At 37.9% G+C, this 18,934-nt stretch overlaps 2 protein-coding genes across 15 annotated transcripts; both read right to left on the reverse strand.

The window, feature by feature from the left end:
• Nucleotides 1-633: 633 nt before the first annotated feature.
• Nucleotides 634-1,284, reverse strand: mRpL55 (mitochondrial ribosomal protein L55). Its single transcript, XM_017896720.1, has 2 exons — nucleotides 1,212-1,284; nucleotides 634-952 (listed from the first exon to the last, which is right to left on the reverse strand). The coding sequence occupies exon 2, from the start codon at nucleotides 949-951 to the stop codon at nucleotides 634-636; it is 318 nt and encodes a 105-aa protein (XP_017752209.1). The 5' UTR covers nucleotide 952; nucleotides 1,212-1,284.
• A 319-nt stretch (nucleotides 1,285-1,603) lies between these two features.
• On the reverse strand, nucleotides 1,604-17,746 carry Ctns (lysosomal cystine transporter cystinosin). Of its 14 annotated transcripts, none has more exons than XM_017896713.1 (11): nucleotides 17,238-17,746; nucleotides 16,846-16,964; nucleotides 9,457-9,637; nucleotides 6,173-6,224; nucleotides 5,997-6,087; nucleotides 5,366-5,548; nucleotides 4,428-4,668; nucleotides 4,234-4,353; nucleotides 3,847-4,135; nucleotides 3,641-3,743; nucleotides 2,762-2,934 (listed from the first exon to the last, which is right to left on the reverse strand). In XM_017896713.1, exons 4-11 carry the CDS (start codon nucleotides 6,210-6,212, stop codon nucleotides 2,814-2,816), a joined length of 1,188 nt encoding a protein of 395 aa, XP_017752202.1. In that variant the 5' UTR covers nucleotides 6,213-6,224; nucleotides 9,457-9,637; nucleotides 16,846-16,964; nucleotides 17,238-17,746; the 3' UTR covers nucleotides 2,762-2,813. The 14 variants fall into 14 exon arrangements, with proteins under 14 accessions (XP_017752194.1, XP_017752202.1, XP_017752200.1 ...); XM_017896711.1 differs by having other exon boundaries at nucleotides 16,846-16,968; XM_017896712.1 differs by lacking the exon at nucleotides 9,457-9,637 and having other exon boundaries at nucleotides 16,846-16,968.
• Nucleotides 17,747-18,934: the final 1,188 nt, after the last annotated feature.

An 18,934-nucleotide genomic window follows, 5' to 3' on the forward strand; every position in this document is an offset into this window, starting at 1 on the left:
AGTTTTATTTTCTTTATTTCGTTGCTTGCGTCACTAAAAATCCAACACTTTTTCTCAATTCCTCACAATTAACATAAAGACCATTGGAAAAAGGTATATTGAAACGCGATAGTCAGAGAAAATTCAATGAGGAGATAGTCATTGTTATTGATAGTCAACGAATGAAGTCATCTTAAATAATGTTTCTTCTAGAACTTTCACTTTGTCATCAATAATTGTAACCGTACATGGTACATATCAAAATTAATATGAAACGAGCATAGCGAATAATACTATTATTAATTTATCAAGGTCATTTCACTGGGAAATTATTTCTGTAATGCATCAAAATATGTCAGTACTATATCTTCTAACTGTGGATAACAATTATAGTAGAGAGACATATACAATTAATTTGATGTATATTTATAATTTTATTACATTATGTTTACTATGTACATAATAGAAAATTACAGAATATTGTTTTTTATTATTATAAACAAGCTAGCAAAAGATATAAGAAAAGAAATAAAATAATTATTTGTTTCATAACTTGTATATATTATAATTAGTATTACAGTATTATACTTGAAAGTATAATACTAGCTATACAAAATATATATTACTTAAACAGTAATAATTACAACTCCATTATTAATAAAACTGAGTTTCATCGAAATCATCTTGGTATTCATCAACGATTTTCACTTTCTGAATGGATTTACGTCTTTGCAATCTAAGTTGACGCTGTTCCTCAGAAAGAATTGTAATATCAATGGGGAGAGTAATAATTCTCCTTGGTTCATGATAATCAATGTTTATAGAGCTACCATCTGGTAAAACAAGGTGTACAGGATATGTATTTAAATACACTTTTCTGTGTTTTTTTGTTATTGCCGCTGTCCAACAATTCAGATTCCTATGAATGAATAATGCAGTCTGTGTTGGTCGCAAAAATGAAAATATATTCATTCTGAAATATGAATATATATTTAAAAGACTATTAAACATATATCTTTATTATAGATTGACAAAAAAGTAAGAATATATAAACATCTACACAAATTAATATTTATGCAAAGAGGTTATATTCAATATTCAAGTTAAGATTCTCTTGTGAATCGTAATTTTGTATAGATTTTATTAATATTACTTTTTGCAACTATTATTTAATAATAATATTTTATAATTTCCTATAAAAATTTCTACAATTAAATTCAAAATAAACTTACCTCACTTTTTGTGTAAAGAAAACTAATAACTTTATAGGACACGTCCGGCTATATAGATCACGTCACTTCGTTCGACCAATAGATGGCACTGCTTCATCGAATTGAATCGAATCGAGATATCGATAGGTATTTGAATTGGGCAGTTAACAATTTGCCTTACACGTAAGCAGTGCGTCGGACGTGTATAATTTTGTTGTAAAAAGTGAGTTATTTGATTTTACGGATGATTTCAAATAAGTGCATACATTTCTTTTGTTATACAATTACATGGGACTTTCATGGATGAATACATCATACATTACTTGGTAAGAATAAAATTTTATCTAACGTATTCAAATCGAACCTCATAGGATTGGTAGCAATGTCAGCGTTCGTTCTTGAATGTAAATTATAGATAAATAGATTATTTTTTATTTTGATATGTATTGTGTGTATATATGTATATAGTTATTTAAGAACAAATGTTCAATTTCTTGTCTTCTCCATAACTGCTACCAGGTATTTTAACGTATTGCCTACGCTCCCTGTGAAAAGTAATCTATATGTATATGACTATTCTTTATATTAAAAGGGTAAATAGAGAAAATGCAATTGTGTCTAGCGAGTGATTCTACTTTCATGATACACGTTTCTTCGGTAGTATATGATCAGTTCTCACTCATTGTAAAATGTTAGTTTAATTAGTGCTGTTAGTAATTTTCATACAGTACAATACACGCATACGCATACACACACACACATATCGCGCGCGCATACACACACATGCAATAATTGACTTACTCCAAATTATTACATATTCTTTATTTAAACATTAACCTTCCTATAGTATCCGAATTTTTTAAGCAATTTTTATGTCAAAGCATCATCGAGCCCGAACGTTTTATTGTTTCGTTTTATAAGAATTTAATGAAAATTATCGTAGAACATATAGAAGGCATTTTCTTTTAATTATTATCCAATACAACTCACAACGACTTTATTATAATTTATCCTCATTATAAAGATACTATCAATACATGCTGCATGCCTAAATATTGCAGCACCATAATACAAATTATGATATAAAATGTTTAATTTTGAAATACAATAAAATTTTGAAATATTGGTATTTACAATTAGGTTGAAGTGCATAGGAACATGCAGACAATTTTTATTATAACTTCATATAAACGGAAAAACATGAACAATTGCGGTTTTTAACAATTTGGGGAAAGGTTGAGCTATTAACTATAGCTTGTAAAGAAAAATAGAAAATTATAATGAAATAATAATTTCTACTATTGAACGTTACAATATCACCACCGCTCTCATTCATATTTGCAATATTGTTTGATATATTAGTATAATTACAACTATTAACCAAAGTATGTTTGCTTTTATTTATGCATAATTAACAACCAACTGAGATTCATTAAAACATTAAAAAATAGTAAAAATAATTTCATTTCGAATAAACATATTTTAAAATTTTGAATGAAATGTAACTTTTGTATAACTTTTGTTATACAGTAATGATATGTATTAAGACGTTTAAAATACTGAATGCTGTACTTTCATTTCTGCCGAAATGAAGTTTGTAGGATTTATATTCCTATTATACTTCTATTTTTGAGTTAGAAAACCACAACACCATACATCTTTCGTAAGTGTTCCCGAATCTTCGTCATATGAATTCTCTTGTTTATGCAGTATTTCGTTATTTCTTGCATTCTGGTTACCTACTCTGTAAGAATTTATGATTTTGCAAGCACGTGCAACTTAAAAGAAAAAAATGTGAGATGGTTGTGAGATGATTTGAAAACAAAATTGATGACGAGAGGTGCTTATATTCTCTGTTTGAGGTCAATCATCTTTTCACTGATAAATCTGTAAACAAATTTTTTGCTGCCTCATATCTACGATTCATACCAGGAAAAGCACATACATACTTATAGAAACTAAATTGATTTAAGAAAGTAATAAATAGTGCAAATAAAGATTTTTCATCAAATTTGACACATTATAATATATACAATATATATTTATACTTATATATTATGTACTTATATATGTAGGTATATATGTATGGTCTGTCTATATTGATTATCAGTGTCATTAATCATTTGTGTAGATATTAAAGAGCAGAAAGTTTAAATTTGTTACAAAGAAATTAAATATAGAATGTTAAATACATAGAATCTCTGATGCATGCAGGTTATAGCCTTACTCTGTACATGCAATAAACGCAATTACCTTTAATACAAACTAATACATAGAATTTCTATTAATAATTTAATAATGCATTAGTGCAAGCAACACACACTTTTCGATGGTTTCCAACGTTATTGATGTTAATAATTTATTTCAAGATGTAAACGTTACGTATATTTCTACGAAGTTGTTGGTAGTAAAATGATTTATGATCATGAAAAAATTAAAAATATACATACCTATATAGAACATAATGTTGTATAATGAAAAATATATCAAACGCGACTGAAAAAAATCCTAAACCAAATTTTGTGGGATCTCCAAAAATACTTTCCCAATCATCTAAAAAAAAAAAAAAACACACACAATTAATTGAAGAAAGATCAACACTTTCCATCGAGATGGAATAAAAATTGTTTAATTTTTCATGTGTTTAATTCATTACCGTAATTGTATGCGTTAAGTATCATCTGCAACATTGACAAAATACCACCAGTGAAGTCCAAAAATATATTACCAATGCTCCAACCAACGGTGGATTTTCTTTTATAATTATAATATGCTTGTGGAACATATTTAATTAACGTTATGCTTAATTTAACGTAACTACAATAATACAAAAAGTTGAGCCATGTTATTGTTTTCACTATAGCTAATATCATGGAAATTACGATAAAGACGGCAAATATTCCGTGAATAATACGTGCGGTGATAGATACCCTCTGATTTCCTGTCTAAAAAAGAAGAAAAAAAAAAAACACCTCCGTTAAAGATCTCGAAAAATTTCGTAAAATAACTGTATACTAATTTGCAAAAAATTTCAATTAATTACCTCATAAATAAAGCACTGAATAATAGTTATCACAGTCGCAAATGTTGCGTGCAAAGCGAAAAAAATATCATTCACTTGTACAGGATTTAATCCTTTTGGATACCTTCTAAAATATTCGAGCTGAAAAACATAATTTTAAATGAAACTATGGTTCAAGAAAGTGTTAGTTAAATTTATTTCTATCATTAATATACCTCAACTTCTGGTATCCAAAACAGACCACAGTTGAAAAGAGCATACATAATAAACCCAACAATGTTTAATGATAAATAATCAAAATTTAATCCTACAACACTTTTTCGTTTGTAATTACTATATATTTGTGGATAGAAGCTTACGCTCCAAGCTAAAAAGTATATCCATCCTACTACAGCACTTATGTGGTAAAGTATGACTGATTTTTCAACTGTCACTCTGACAAATGCTTGTGAAAAACTGTAAAAATATAAAGAATTAGGATTATGATGAATTAAACACAAGTATCGCGATGCAGTATTTAACAAATAAACATTAATAAATTTATAACTCTTGTCTTACTTTAAATCAACTTTATTCAATTGATCCTGAGGTATTAAAAGCACCTTGAAAAGTGTCATTATTCTTTAGTATCAGGTTTTAAAATCTTAATTTATTTGACACACACTTTGCAACATAAATACCTAAATACAGTCAGTTGGTGGAAATAATAACACTGAATCACGTTTTATTAGAAATTTTGAACTTAAATGTATTAATACATTTGTTATTGATAGCTAGTGTATCATGTTCTAGTCAGGGCAGATGGGCAGAGACTGACTGAACTTTCAGTAGAGGATTCGATGACAAGTATAGGTCAGGAGGCTATCTCTGTAAACCACTGAATACTAGCAAATGTAATGATTAAAATATTTTGGAACTTATAAAAATAAATATCAATGTTGTCTCAGTCTTGAACACCAACTTAACTATATTTGATATCAAAGAAATTTCTTCTAACTCTTATCTATGTTTTTTGTGAATCAATGTAACTTTATCTTTATTTGCAAATCAAGAAGAATAAGTCCAGTATACTTTTTTATTTAATTTCAAAAACACTTTATCATACAATATCTTTTGATATAAAAAAATAAAATATTTTAATTAATATACTTACTCTGTGATATTTTTGGGATCCACATTAATATTAACAATAGAGTGTCCTGCACTATGACCCTTCGCAATTATAGTCCACGTGTGCTGTGTATTGTTTTCAGTAATAGTGAAATTGGATGGATTAGTAGAAACTAGATCTGGATGTTGAACTTCTATTGTTACCAATGCATCCGATATGCTTTCCCTATACAAAGCAATTGATTAATCATTAGTAATATTTATTATATTTTTTAATTGAACATTGCAACTAATATTGTAGTTAATTAAAAGCACTTTAAAATAAAATATCAAGGAACATAAAAAAGGTTTATCTTAATTTGCTACAGTTATAAGATAATGCTTGAAATATATATAATTTTTCAGTACTATCACTATATAATGTTATCAATGTTATTGCTCTATGTATACAATTTTCTTAAAAACAATACAATATAACAATCAACCAATAATATTTAAAAAAAAATATTTTAACACAGATGTGAGATAGAAAGCAAAAGTAATAATTGGACATAAGAGCAACACAAGTAAATAATACACAGATTACACAGTGAACAATGAAGTCTTTGTGCTTGTTCAATAAACATATTATATTCTTCTTATTAGATAATATTTCTTTGCACAGAGGTACTTACGTCAGGTATAACTCAAACACTTCTTGTTCATCTACGTGAACTGTTAGATCTTGTGTTGAAACTTTAAAATCTGCCCATGCTTTGTCTAAAACTGATATATTAACAATTATTAAGTACAAATTAGTAAAAGAATATCTAAGATTTATTATAGAATATTACAAGAAGATTCTTCATACCTAGGATCGCAATAATCCCAATATACCATATCAAGGCCATTTTTTGGAACTTCTGAAACGAATGAAACAGAAATTTAATCCCTACATTTCCTTGGCCCACAAATTTTCCACAATATTATATTCCATCGTACTTGCACTGATTATAAGGCAATCATACAGGTAACAATGAATCGACAGTTTGGTTGTTGAAAATGATCGGTTACTTATTTTGATGTATCATTACAGTTTCATTTTACTGTATTAACTATAAACGTTTTCAACTAGATTAAATAAACCATTCAGAGATTCTATCATACACGTCTGGTCGAGGAGAGAATCTTTTAACTTCTGAAGGCTTTGACCGCTTAATACGCGGAAAAAATAAGGAAGACATAGAAAGTGCCGGGCACTTTGTCGGATGCATGCCATTGATACAATTGGAAAATCTATACCTATTCGCCAGTTTTGTCATTCACGGTAGTTCGGACATGATAATATTCCGTATTTTATCGGTTGGATATCGAGCACTATTAATTTCGCAATTACAGAATAATTGAGAACCACGTTGACATAGTTTCGAACGACACGTTTGCTTTGTACTAACATAAAAGCAAAAGCTCGGTTCTGGTGGAAAGACACAGAACCTATCAGTCGAACTTAACCTCAGAAGCGCGACGACCTCGATGAAACATACCACGAGGCATTAAAGACGATAAGGTCTCATGTTCTAGGAATCTGCAACATTTTGTCTGAATTTCAACGAACATATCGTTTAGTTAGCGAAATTTCACATGGACGGTGACTTAAATGAAAAATCGATCGAGCCCATACACCTTCGAGGTACCTTCAACGAACGTAAACATTTTCTGTTTATGCCATTGCAACTAAAAGCGGTGGCGTATGAGACGAGTCTAAGCCAGGGGCGTAACGAAACGTGGGCCCAGAGAAAAATTTGTACGACTTCGTGTAAAGAAATTCTTTTTACGTCGTTTAAGACGAAATCTTGGCAATAATCGATTGTCTCCAATTAGAATATATTTCCTAAAAGTTGCCGAGTTGGTCCGACGTAAATTTCACGCGAAATTATTCAGGTAGAAGAGTGAAAGAGGTTTCTCAGCCTCGTATCGAGATATTTGCATGCAAATTGCGGGGCAACGCGACGTCATTAACGAGTTCCATAACGTGATGGTTATCGTTTTGATACGCAATGTTTCATTATACCGCGGTTTTTTCATTTCATCGCATTATGTTCTTTTTCGTCCTGTTCAGTTTCGTAACGTCCTCGGTAGACCGGCACCATCTTTTTTCTAGACGAATTATGGGCTTATTCGGAGATAATGGCCCATCTATTTTTTCCCATTATTCCTTTCTATTCTGCACAATTTTTCAATATCATAGTTATCTCCCATATCACGTTACTTTCCTTTTCTTCCAATTTTCAACTTTATTATCATTCAATTCATAGTTTCACGGAAGCATATGTTTTATCGCTGTAAGTTGCGAAACCGGGTGTTTCCTCCGTCCAAACTTTCCACGTCTTTATCTCACTATTACTCACGTTTCCTCTGTGATTCGCTTCGACTCTCAGTTTCTAGTTCATAATTGTACGTTTTCGTGATTCCTCGTTACTCTGTGTTTGCCTGTGCCACACTGACGCAGCGATACGGTGACATCGAATTGCCTTTTTGATCGCCAGCAATTTTACTCGGCGAACAACGATTACACTTCACGTGAAACTTTATTCGAACTAATCAAAAAAAAAAAAAAAAAAAAAAGATATCGGTCGAGAATATTGTTTCCAGATAAGTCATAATCCGCGTGCACGTGGACACACGCACACAGTGAAATGGTAAAGTCGAAACCTCGAACAAAAGATTATCCCCGAGAGCCACGAACCGTTCGTAGTTAATGAAATCGTGGTGGTGAAATGAATGCAATGTTTCGAATAAAGCGGCGAAAGTGCACGCCCCCACGGTGCACTTGGGCAAAATCGGCCATCGAAGGGAGCCGATTTCCGCCCCCCCCCCCCCCCCCCCCCCACCCCACAACGTTGATACTTTGCATTCGACAATTCGGAAAATTCTTCGCCGACGAGTAGCTCGCAAGTGAACGGCACTCGTAGGCGTAGAGGGCGGGGCTGAGTTGGGCGCACGTATACTATACACATTTCGAGACAGAATAAATCGAAAGAGAGATCGACGTTCGAGTGCACTTCGTGTCCCAAAGGGGCCTTCGCGAAGCTTACACGGAAACAGCTCTGAAAGTCGATCGGCAGTCTGCTGCCGCTTTTGTTGACGTATACAGGCTACCTCGCCGCCAATATTTTCCTTTGCGTCATAGCCGGCCGAGTCGACGGACCTAATCCTCGAAGATAGCCCCCCTTCGTTCTTTCTTTCCTTTCTATCAATTTCAATTCGTCCTCGATATGGATAAACAAGATCGTTCCTGGCCGGACGTTCGCCGATATACCACGAAATTATTCCTTCGAATCGCTCGACCAGAATGTCCGGGGAAATATTCCTTCCCTCGGTCCTTTCTTCAGATTTCAAGATTCGGGAGTGCCTGTCGAGGCATCCTGGAAATTTCCACGGCGCATTTGAAAATATTTTCTTCCGCCAAATGGTCCGCGGAAGTCTTCGAGTCCTTCGATTTTTCTCTTTATTTGTCGTTTACATCCTTAGAAACCCGGAGTACCTATTTTATTCCGCAAAATGGACGAATTTTGTCGTCAAAATTCGCAAGTTTTTCAGCTCGTCTCGCAGGGAATATTTCTCTTCTTTTCTATTCTTCCTTTATCGTTCTTTTATCCGCAATTTCTTTCCGAATACGATACGATCGAACTATACGGTGTATCACGATAATGTAGGCCTGAGCGGATTAACGAAATCAGTAAAATAAATTTTCATAACACGCGTCTTTTCTGTTTTGTAATTCGTTATCTGTATCCTTCCTGTACGTATCTCTCGGAATACTAGTAAGTTGCTCCTCGATAAACTTAACACAATGGAATGGGTCAAGTATCGGTGAAGTTCCATAGAGATTGCGGAAAGTGTGACTGGCGTTGAAAAGACCGAAACAGATGTAACATCGGAATCACATGGAAACGATGAGATTGGGAAAGAGAGAGAGAGAGAGAGAGAGACGGTTAGAGCGAGAGGAAGAGAAGCGGGAGTAATTACGAAAATAATCTATAGATGCTTTTAATTCATTAATTTAAATTAATACGAAACGCGAGTGTGTGAAATCGTGTCGGAATAAACGATAAAGCGATTTGAATTTATCTGCATAAACGCTGCATTACTTACGCGAGTTAAGCCGTTTTATTCAGATTGGGCGAAAAAATCGAAGACGATGGGAACCAATAGATACATCGGACTTGCTTATTTATCGAGGCTACGCACTTTTTCCACCTTTTTCGTTAAATATTTCTCGCCATCGCATACGGTCGCGTTATCTTCTGGCCAGTAGTTGCATTATCCTTTCATCCTGGAAACAATTTTGCGAACAGTTTTGCGTGAGCAGTATTAAAGGCTAGTCCAGCAGGTAATAACGGTTAGCATAAATTAAAGATTAACTTTGCCGGCTGGATCGGGCAACGTAATGCTCGTTCCATGCTAATTTCTTATCGCCGGCAATTACTTAATCGCACGCAGTCAAATGCACGTTGGAACCACGTCCCCGGCTAATTGGGACGCGAAGAAACATCCGTGGAATCAGCTTCGTTTCGTGAAATCTAGCAGCCATCCTAACGAATGAAAAAGAAGGAAAGAAAGCGGCGGGGTATCATGCCGTAACGAGACAATTATAGTAAACATTTCCGTAATTTAAAGCGAAAGGAAGGAGCAGGAAAAAGGAAGGGAGAATACGCGAAAACGCGGGAAAACTATTGTTTCGTGACCGCCTGGCTATGCACGGAACGATGAAGCGATTCGTTACGCTTACAATTTTCCAAGTTAGTGTCCCTAAGCGATTTTAGTTACGCAAAAGAAATTAGATTACAGCGCGAAACGCGCGCCTAGCAATGGCGAATGCGGGTCACACGTTGTCGCGCATGGGGAATGACAATCGTCGTGAAATTCGTACGGGAGATTTAAAAAAGGAACAACGTACCGGCACTTTCGGGAATAAATTAAAAGGATGCTCGCGTATTTTGTTTAATCACACGCGCTGCAGTTATTCCGATTTTTTATAACGTATAAATAATTAATAGGAATTTAATTACTCGAGCCGGGTATCAGGGTAGAGATATTAAAATAGGAATTCCGAGCAAGCTGTAAATCATCTGAAAATGGTAGGAAAATGTACACGTACCTTCGCACGTTTCAACCCCGTGAAAAAAGACTCCGATGCAACCGTCCTTGCTCCGAAACTAACACCGAGATTTCGCATTACCGTTTTTCCTCCGGCATTTCGGCCGATTTTCATGTCCGACTCGCGCAGCTTTGACAGATTTCGGAACGTCTCGTTCGTCTTTGGCGTTATTTTCTCATTTCGCGCTCGTAACCTCGATGAATAGGAACACAGCGAGCAGCATGATCCCTTTCGCTGTACATCTCGCGATCGTATTTTCCTAATACGTTAGGACAATTTTCAACACGATGTACCATGAACGAAACCCTCCGCCGAGTTCGTAGATCAAATTTCTCGTTTCACTTCCGCTGATATCTCACCGACATTAACCTCATCGCTCGATATACATATATTCCCGCGGAGCTTTCCACCTTGCTTTTTCTTTACATCGTTCGCTCGTTCTCTAATGTAAATTCACGAGCTTCGTTGCACCGGTTCCCGGTATTTCACGAACCCGATCCCTTATAGAATATTAATACAGCGCGGAGTATTCCATTGTTGCGGAATCGCGTTTCCCTGGCCGACTTCGATAACGCGGAATCGCGAGTAATAACGTACGTACGAGATAAAAAGATTTCGCTGCACCGCTCGGACCGGTTAACGTATTCTAATTAACATTCGTTTCGGCGCGGGGAACGTACGGCGCCGGGGCGGAAAACGCGTTACGTGAAAGTGGAAGGCAGAGAGAGGAGGAGGAGTTGACCGATTCCATCGGTCGGTCGTGTAATTTGTCCGGGTAAACCGAAACATGTATCCGTAATGTCGTCGAAACGCATTGCTCCGTCACGTCGCCCCGTATCCAAGGAGAACTTCTTTTCCCGAGTGTTTCAGGCGTTCCGACCGATTTCCAATGTAAATTTGCCAGCTCGAGGCGGCAGTTTGGCTCGGTCTGCGGATTCGGCTCCTATCGAATATTAATGCCCGGAGCGCGGGCTGCGTTTGACCCTTTTCGAGACCCGATTTTACGAGACTGCTCGACGTACGATCGAAAACAAGAAGAGAGAACAAAACAACGGCTGACCCGTGTCGGCCCAGTTTTAAAGAATATCGCGAGACCGCCGCCTTTGCCACCCCTTCTCGACCCTTTGATAGAAAAATTCCCTCCCGAAACGGGGTTTTTGGAGTCGATGGCGGTGACAGTGGTCGCCTAGCCGGCTGCTCGAAAACTTAATTACTCGGCCAGGGCGAAGAAAGTTCGGACGGGAAGAAAATTTATTCCTCGTTATTACGATCGTTCGCCGCGCTGTCAGCGCCTCGAACGAGTTCCGAACTTCCTGTCCCGAGATTTATATCTGATTTTGTTAATCCCGGAGAAAGCGTTTCAAAGAAAGTTCCCCAACGTAATTTCTTAACGAGCGTTTTTCATTTCAGATATTCCTTTCGTCCCTCCTGCTGCCGCCCTCCGCTCAACCATATTATCCTCGCTGGTATCATCGGTGAAAGAGAATGCCAAATCTTTCCTGCAGCTGAATCGGTAATGTAATGCAACATAATGTAACGTAATGTAAGATAACGTTGAGAAGTAGCAGCGGAATTCTCGTGGTAAATTCAGGATCGTTATCCTTGTTAGGCACGAGTATTACGTTACCAGGATGCCAGAGAATGGAGGATCAAACTATGGTCTTTGTGTACCGAGGACATTGTCTGCTCCTCTTCTTATTCCTTTATCTGTAACACGGTCGGCAGAAAACTTCTGTAACGTTGAATTCGCTCCATACGATTTCACGAGCTACCATAAGGGTAGGAACTTTGACTCCTATTCGGTGGGGGGTGGATGAGTCTCGATGGCTAAATTCTGTCAAGTCCGCGTGCAATCTTTATCGATAATACCTTCAGGAGTGCTGACGTCATCCGAGGCGCCTGTACAAAGATAAGCCTATCGTAGTCTCGCTCTTTCCGTGAAGTTTTATCAGTGACGATTCTTGTTGTCATACTCCAGCGACCTTTTTATGTAATTAAGTTCTACCTCCATTTTGCGTTCTCTTGCCTCGTAATCATGAGTAATATTTTATCTACTCTCTCCGTGCGGACTTTTTCGATCTACACTTGGCAGACAGAGGCTTTAATTAAGAGATGGACCAAGAAAGGCGGCGATCTTTTAATAGAATCTCCAATAAACAGTCGTAGGGGATTGGCTAGTCACGAGATGATTTTACTACTTGAATAGATAATTGTTCGCCACTCTCGTACGATTAAGCACCGAATTAAGAAAGCTTTGTTCGTTATTAACAATTAGGGAGGTCAATGAGTCGATTGATCGATCGGCCCGATCTCTCCAGCGTTCTCCGCCGTTTGGTCCAAATACTCGGCGGCTCGTTATGGCGCTTAGAAAAAAAATCGAGGGGGTCACAGGGGTCGCGCGTTCGTAACGAACTTAATTATCGCGCAAACAAATTACGCGGATGAAAAAGAAAAAAAAAAAAGAATTGGGAATTAGAGGAAAGAATCCGGATAAACCGACCCAGATCTCCGAATCTCCGGGGTCGTCAAGCGTCGGCCGTTTATTTTTTAAATGCTTGGACGCGATGGAGCGGACGACTATTTTTTTTTCTTTTTTCTTTTTTTTTTTTTTTTCGAATCGGCCAAAAAGAGAGCCGCGTCGGGAATTCTGCGCAAAGGGAAAACGCGAAACATTCCGCGAGAAAGGAATATTCGTAATTTCGAAACAGCTCGCGTCTCTGGCAGGGTCGCATTTCGAAGCTGTGACGGGTTTGAGATGCGTCCACCTTAATTGAAGCATGATACGTTGCTTGCGTGTTGCATTTTTAATTCCGTTCTAAAAAAAGCGGAACGTTGTTGAGCTCGTGAGCCAGCCTGATTATACGCTTGCTCCCTTCCGCGTGTTTATAATTATTCGCGGGCTTCTCGTAACGACAGATGAAAATTCGGGACGGAAAATCTTTGGGCTGGCGACAAGGGAGAAAAATGAGACGAAATGCGGCCGCTTGACGAAGTTTCGGCCAGCGACGGACGAATTATGTTTAAAAGGTAGAATATAAAAGCGCACGCGTGGGAACACATTACAGGTAATGAAAATGAATAATGTTCATCCATAAATCATAACTGGGACGTATTGCTTTATCACTCGGTAAACAAATTATTTCGAATATTCAATAAATACGCGCGCGCTCGAAAATAAATTTCCAATTATTTTCTTCGCCGATTCTGTCAACGCGAAGTGCTTGATAAATGTTAATTCACCGTTGGTCATTTGGTCGATAAATAAAAATAAAAGCGGCGAAAGAAAGCCGAGCCACGTTAATATTATGCATAATGTTTGAAAAAGGTTCCTGAAAATGGCTACATTATTTCTGGAATTAAAACGTCCTATTAATTCCGTTTTTTCCATTCGCCCCGGCCAAGTGAATCGTAATTTCGTAGCTCTCCAGGTGGAATAAAATTATCCCGATAACGTAAACCCCGATAGCCTGTTTCCGCCGAAATTGATTTAATCATTTTCCCAACGATATTAACATTCTTTTTAATCCGGCGTTAATCGATCGAACTGCGCCATCGAGTAAGTGTACCCAAACAAATCGCCATTGTTATCGGGACTGTAGTTAAAGATCTTAATAAAAGTGCCAACCTATCGATCGTGCGAATCGAATCGCGAAAATATCACCGTCACGTCTCGCTCTATCTTTCGATTAGGATCATCGTGTACGTATGGCGGTTACAATGGAGGCGATAAAGTTGCCCTGCGCGGTTTAGAAAGATTAACGAGAGAATTTTCTATGGGATTATAAGCTGATACGTATATATCGCAGTGATCAATGGCCCGCTCGATCGTGATCCCTTTATAAGTCTCTAGGAATTTTTAGAAAAGATAATGACCGTTACAGGGGCAAAGTAACAACCGATAATTACCGCGAGATTCTTTCGCGATAATTAATCTTGAACGCTTTATTGTATACAGCCCGCCACGTCGCCATTGATTGACCCTCTTCTCGAGTTAAATGATTTATCGTTCCGCGCGAATCACTTCGTCAACTTGTGCTCCAGAACGTCGTTCTAATATTGAAAAATTGAGACGCTGTCTGTCAATGCTCGCGGAGTTCAATGAAATTAACAGAGGAAAAATGAGAAAAAAGAGAAAAATTATTTCCTTTGACACGAGAGGTGCTTTATCGCTCGAGACACTCGTGGATCGAGCGACTTCTCGCGACCTTGCGCTCCGATCTAGACCGATTTCCTACATCTCGAGACATTCCGCGCGAACCTCGGATGATTATACGATTCTCTTACCATAATTTTCGTAATTCGATATCTCGTTCTGCTTCGATCGCGAATGTCACTGTTATCGATCGATCAAGCGCCGGCTCTCGAGGAGTGTTACGTGCACGTGCAACTGATCATTGACAAACACTCGTGCGATCTATATGCGATCGCAAGTTTCGAATTCTCGTCGCTCCGAACTAACGACCGAAACGTTCATTTAACCGACACTCGAAAACGAAGAATTATGGAGCAATTCGAGTATCGAAGCGAACCTTGTCTATTTTATCGAACTTTTAACACTGGAACTACCGATACAGTCGAAACAGTCCCAGAATTTTTCTTTCCGCAATTACTAAAAACATAGACCTGCTTTTAAAAAAATTGACTGGCATCGAGATAGAACTGTAGTTAATATATTTACTTATCTACATCGTGTCGCTAAACTTACTACTATCCATGTTCGCTATGTTCGGTTATCCGTTAAAGATCGGTAGTTCTGGTGTTAAGTAATAGCGTGTCGTAATAGTTGGAAGACTCGCATGATCGTGCAATCGATTAGAAAATGATCGCAGAAAACGATGTGCTTCTTGAATTAGAATACGAGAAGAATTTACTTTTTAGAGTCTATGGAAACGAATCGAGGATGGTAAATCATTCTCTTCCTCTCACGAAAAATTAATAAAATTGCAACGATCGATTTGGACCTGTACCTCTTTTATTAGAAGATCGAACGGAATTTCGTTGGTCGTTAGAACTCGGGAGTAGTCGAAAATATTTGCTTCTTATCTGCGAGATAAAGATACGTGAAATTAATCAGCATTCTCAAACAATGATAAACGGATGACGCGATGATAAAGCGACGTTTTCATCGGCATTTTGGACTTGTTTGGCTTATTCGAAAATTACATATCGCCTGTCGTGGTTCTCGATACTCTTCCAATAGTCTCTTTCTCGTAACTCGTGGCAACGTTCACCGATAGGTCGCGTTGCGCGTGAGGCATTTCGAATCGAAAATATGTCGACAGAGTTCAAGAAACTCTTGTCTCCGGCTACGATTCGCACAGTACTTTGCTTGCGAAAGCTGTCAACGCTGTTTGGCAGCGTATCGTGTGTACAGAAACGTGTCAATGACTTTTGTATTCGGCGGCCTCGTTTCCCGGTTTGCAGCAGCCGACGAGCGCCGAATCGATTTCGATTTCACGGCCAGTTTCACGGAAATTATATCGTGTCACAGTGCCGACGAAAGTGGTGGCCGTGCTCATTGCGAATTTTTGTCAATTCGATCGGTTCGTTTAGTCGGCCGATAAAACGAAAGAAAAGGAGAAAAGAAACGGCCGCTCGTTATTTCACTTTTTTCGTTTTCCTCCATTTTTTTTTTTTTTTTTTTTTTTTTTTTTTATTATTTTTCCTTTTCTTTTTTCCTTCCCTTTTTCCCTTTTTTTTCCCGAGGTAAAACGCTTTCGCGCTCTTTCCACCGAACATAGCTGGAAGCTTAAAAAAGTTTAATTTGAGGAAAAAAGAGAAAAGAAGGAACCACGTGTGTGTATATAACGATCGAGTTTACGAGTCCTATTTGTAGCTGCTGAAACTTTTTACGACTCCGCTGTTTTCTCTGTTTTTCTTTATTTAACCGTATTAAGAGTCTTTCCATGTTCACCGTTTTAATAATTGAAGAGTAGGACTGTAGGAGTGTTTTAGCATAATTCGAGCTCCGGTGAATAGAAACGGTCTAAGTAAATGAAGATGGAATATCGCGTACTACGGCCGAGCACTACTTTCTCGAGATTATATAAACCATGGCATGCTACCAAAATGAAAATTTCCGGCTGACGTTCAGTTTCTACTATTCGGTATCGCGATATTTGAATATTTTCAACGGAAAGCAAGGAGACATCGCGATCCGTTTTATCGTTACGCAACGGCTTCGGAAGATTCGACATTGAAACGTAAGCGTATGTAAGTAGACACGCGTGTTTGCCCGTAATTCGTGGTTGATTTATTCGTGGAACGGCCGACTCGGTTGCCGCATTCTTGGCTAAACGGTCAATTCATTTCTCGAACGTTTCGTCCAGCTTTTATTAGATCACGATTTACCGACAAATTGTCCCGCGGCTTCGCTCACTCACCTGTCGAATTTCGTTCGGCCGCGATAGATCAGGTGACAGTTAAAGCCTGCAGTAAGCGAATCCGATATAGAGACGTCCAATCTCTCTGCGCTTTGAAAACCTCTTTCCTCTCTTTCGAGCTACCTGCAAGAACGAGCTTTCCATTAAAACTCGTCGAGACAGACGTGTCTCTTCCACCGGTGAACGGAAACCATTTCGTCCGTCTGCGATACTCTTTTAAACGTGGCTTTGTTAATTTCGATGCAACTCCACCGATCGATTACTCCGTTCTTCCACTTCCTCCCGCCACGAGTACCAATTCCATCCCTCTTTCCCCATAATGCCCACTTCCTGTCAAGGGTAGCCCGGTGCGAAAGATCGACTCGAAGGGAAAATCGTAAAAATCGATGTACCTGTCTATCGTGTGAGGCTCGTGTCTTCCTATCGTCCACTCATTTAATGCAACTCTTCATCCAGGCGAGCACGCACTCTCGACACTCGGTTCGTCCACGTCCCACGGATCCAGCTTGCCAGCCTCCTCACCGCTTCAGCCTTGAACTTGCTACGAAACTGTCCCTCGTTCCTACCCGGTATCTTTTCCGGCCTGGGCCAAACATCGGCTCTTCTTCTCTACCTTCCGAATCCTCGACTTCTTCTCTATTTTCCTCTGTCGAACCAGCGGATCGGGACGTCCTCTAGACGGCTATCGCGACGATACGTAGCGGGCAGGCGGACGATCGCGCTCGTAACCGGCTTACGAATAACTTTGTCGAAACTACGGCTGGCTCGATCAAGGTCTCGGACAAATTCTATCGAAGGTAAAAGGAGAACGGTTCGTTCCCCCTTCCTTCTTCTTCTTCTTCTCTTCACCGGAGGTATCGTGCAACGATAGAGGAGGACACTATCGCATTGGCGAACACGGTTCGCAATGGCTAGCTCCAGCCTGTCGAACGTACATATAAATCTGTTGTAAGAGCTTCTCCCCTCTCTGCAAAAACCTCCCTCCCCGACCCGTCCCTTTCCACAGTCTCGTTCAATTTCATGATCGTCCTCGGTTGTCTCGCTTTTCCCCATATTCTCTTGCTGCCTTTCCTCCATTAGATCTAATAGATTAGTTACTCGTAATACGGATTTCCGTGAAAGGATTTCGAATAATCGCTGCAATAACCCAATTCAGATGGGGTAATCGATAGAGATTGACGTCGATTTTCACGATGAAAATCTTTGAATAACTGGCAAACCTGTCTTTCCTTTTCCCTCTTGTCGAAATTCTAACTGTTATATAAATGCGAAGAGTACCGATAAAAATCAATTGTCGCGTCAAAGTGGTTTGGATGACTCAGTGAAAAGCGAAGATGAATCATGGCAAACATGGAAAATGAACGAGTATATGTATCGAACGGTCCGCAACCGTCGCGAAAATTCGCCGATTGCATATTTTTTCCTTTATTTTCACGCGCAATGTTCGAAGCGGATATTTCGAGCAATGTATTTGCACGAATTAAATTGCGCCGGATGACTCGGTGGAAACGTAAGATGAATCGCGTGCTGAGCGTCGAAAATTAATAAATATATTCAATTGGCTTTAATTCTGGCTGAAATTTGTCGATTGTATATTTTCCGTTTATTTTCCGTTTAATACTCGGAATAGATATTCCTCTAAAGGCGAAGCGATTTCAATCTCGATTACTAATAGCCGGGTATTAAAACGCGCAAGATGAAAAACAATAAACTTGACATCATAATTGATTACAAAAGTGCTAGATATTGCACAATAACGACCAATATCGTGCATGCATCGTGCAATTTATATTTGCGCAAAAATTTATTGTTACTGTTGGGACAGATCAGTTTGATATCGGCAATCATACAGATAAAGAACGTAATATTAAAGCTAATGGATGATAGCAGTTAATAGCATGTGTTGCTCTCTCACTCCCTCTCACTCTATATATACATATATACATATATTGCAGTATTACTAAATTATATTAGTCCATTTGCCAGATGTTATTGACTTGTATCGGACATCTAGCTATTTTCATCTATATGTATATATATATATATATATATATATATATATATATATATATATATATATATATAATAT

This window comes from Eufriesea mexicana, unplaced genomic scaffold (assembly GCF_001483705.2).
Source record: "Eufriesea mexicana isolate 0111107269 unplaced genomic scaffold, ASM148370v2 scaffold372, whole genome shotgun sequence".
Classification (NCBI taxonomy): Eukaryota; Metazoa; Arthropoda; class Insecta; order Hymenoptera; family Apidae; genus Eufriesea; species Eufriesea mexicana.